Below are 2,084 nucleotides of genomic sequence, written 5' to 3'. Positions count from 1 at the left end.
CGCCGCCGGCGAGGGCGGCGGGCGCCGAGCGGCGGGCGGCCAAGGGCAAGGAGAGCGCCCGCGAGGCGTGGGACGCCGCGCAGGCGGCGGCAGCGGCCGAGGCCGAGGCGGTGATGGCGGCGGCCAGTCGGCCGCCCGCCGCCGGCGACGAGAAGCCCGGCTGGGTCCGTCGCGCGTGGCAGCGGGCGGCCGCCTGGCGCTCGCCGCTCGGCGTGCGCAGCCGCCTCAAGCGCCTCCTCGAGCGCGCGAGGGGCGCCGGCGACGACGAGCCGGCCGCTTAGGAACAACGGCCCTCCCCGCGCCCCCGACGAGTCACCGCGACCGCGAACGACGCTGCGTAGTCGCCTCTCTTGAGCTTGCATGTCTCTCTCACTGGGTCGTGTATCTCGTGTCGGTCTTCGCACGTCGGCATGTGTCGTTGTCTGCGGGAGGTTGTCCGCAACCGTGTATGTTAATCCGTGCCTTGCGCCTTCTCTTCACAAGCGCGGCCGCGAATTCTTTTCTCGCCAAGGTGGCTAGACTAGCACTCCGGCGGCGTCGCACTGCTGGCGCGTCTATGCACCCGCTCTCCGCCGCCCTCCTCGCGTGGGGCCGCTCCGACCCCCCCCCGCCGCCGCCAGCGCCGCCGTCGGCCGTCGAGCTCGCGGTCGCGGCGTCAGAGGTTCTCGCCGGCCGAATCGCCGAGGTGCCGTGGGCGAGCGTGCTGCTGTCGGTGCTGCTGTTTGCGCCTGTCGTGTACGTGGTGCTAAACTCGGTGGTGCCGCTGGTGCTCGGGCGGCAGGACCTGCGCAAGAAGTACGGCGCCAGCTGGGCGCTCGTCACCGGCTCCTCCTCTGGCATCGGCAAGGAGCTCGCCCGGACGCTGCTCGGGCAGGGGCTCGACGTCATCCTCGTCGCGCGCAAGGAGCCGCTCTTCGACGCGGCGAGGCGCGAGCTGGCGGCGCAGTTCCCGCGGCGGAGCGTCGTGCAGGTCGAGGCAAACCTCTCCGACGCGAGCGGCGCGTGGATGGCCGCCATCGAGGCGGCGGTCGGCGAGAAGGACGTGCAGGTCGTCTTTCTCAACGCGGGCTTCATCCTCACGGGCATGTTTGAGCAGAACGCGGTGCAGGCGCACCTCGCAAACCTGCACTGCAACCTGACGGCCAACATCTGGCTCTCGCACTACCTCTACGGCCGCATGCTCGCCCGCTCCCTCCCGGGCTGCATCGTCTTCACCTCGTCGTCTGCGTCTTACATCCCGAACCCCTTCGCCGCCCTCTACGCCGCGACCAAGTCGGGCGTCTCCGCCTTCGCCGCCTCGCTCGCCGTCGAGGCGCGGCCGCGCGGCATCCACGTGCACTCCATCCACCCGTCGCCCGTCAACTCGCGCTTCACGGCGGGCGGAGGCAACGAGGTGCAGCAGCGCAAGATCGAGGCGATGGCCACCTTCTACAAGTTTGCGTCGGGGCCCGAGGCGCTGCCGCAACGCTTCCTCTCCCACATCGGCCGCGCTGCCGTCGTCGCCGACGTGGGCGGCGTCTCGGTCGGCCTGCGGCTAGTGGTGCAGCTGCTCGGCTACAACTTCATCGCGCTGGTGACGGCGCTGACGGCGCACCTCACGCCCGACTACAAGATGCACGCGACCAAGGCGGCCAAGTCGGGCAAGCGGGCGTGAGGGGGGGGCGAATCCCTTTATAACGTGTGGCGGGCGCGCCCTCGATCTCCGCACTAACGAGACGCCGTGGCGTGTCGCGCGCTTTTAGATCACTGAACGAGAGTTGGCTCTCTCGTCCTCTCGTGTGACTCACTTGCTGCCAGCAACACATCCGTGCGACGTAAGTACAGAAAAAGAACATGTGCATGCATGCGTAAGATCTAAGCACACACACACGGCTCATGGGCTGCGGCAGCAGCCTCCAGGTCCAGCGCTGGGGCGGGAGGCTGCTTGTCCTTGCGCTGGGCCAGTGCACTGTGCGTCGGACTGTGTGCCCGCACACACAGTCCACAGACGGGATCTGACGGGCCCGAGGGGGAGGAGGTTGTTTCGCTCAGTCCTCCTCGCTTCCAACAAATGTGCGTGAGAGCCACATACACTGACATTGTGG

General features: G+C 69.0%; 1 protein-coding gene across 1 annotated transcript; it reads left to right on the top strand.

Annotated features, from left to right (window-relative positions):
* Positions 1-520: 520 nt before the first annotated feature.
* On the top strand, positions 521-1,844 carry EMIHUDRAFT_444454 (hypothetical protein). The gene is made up of 2 exons (XM_005773795.1): positions 521-1,741; positions 1,772-1,844. Exon 1 carries the CDS (start codon positions 557-559, stop codon positions 1,652-1,654), a length of 1,098 nt encoding a protein of 365 aa, XP_005773852.1. The 5' UTR covers positions 521-556; the 3' UTR covers positions 1,655-1,741; positions 1,772-1,844.
* Positions 1,845-2,084: the final 240 nt, after the last annotated feature.

This window comes from Emiliania huxleyi (genome assembly GCF_000372725.1).
Source record: "Emiliania huxleyi CCMP1516 unplaced genomic scaffold EMIHUscaffold_326, whole genome shotgun sequence".
Classification (NCBI taxonomy): Eukaryota; Haptophyta; order Isochrysidales; family Noelaerhabdaceae; genus Emiliania; species Emiliania huxleyi.
The sequence above is the reverse complement of the archived record's forward strand: the minus strand, read 5'-3'. Positions and strand labels throughout refer to the sequence as shown.

Bases quoted from the DNA above. Each gene is read 5' to 3' on its own strand.
- EMIHUDRAFT_444454 (XM_005773795.1), top strand. From the start codon at position 557: ATGCACCCGCTCTCCGCCGCCCTCCTCGCGTGGGGCCGCTCCGACCCC.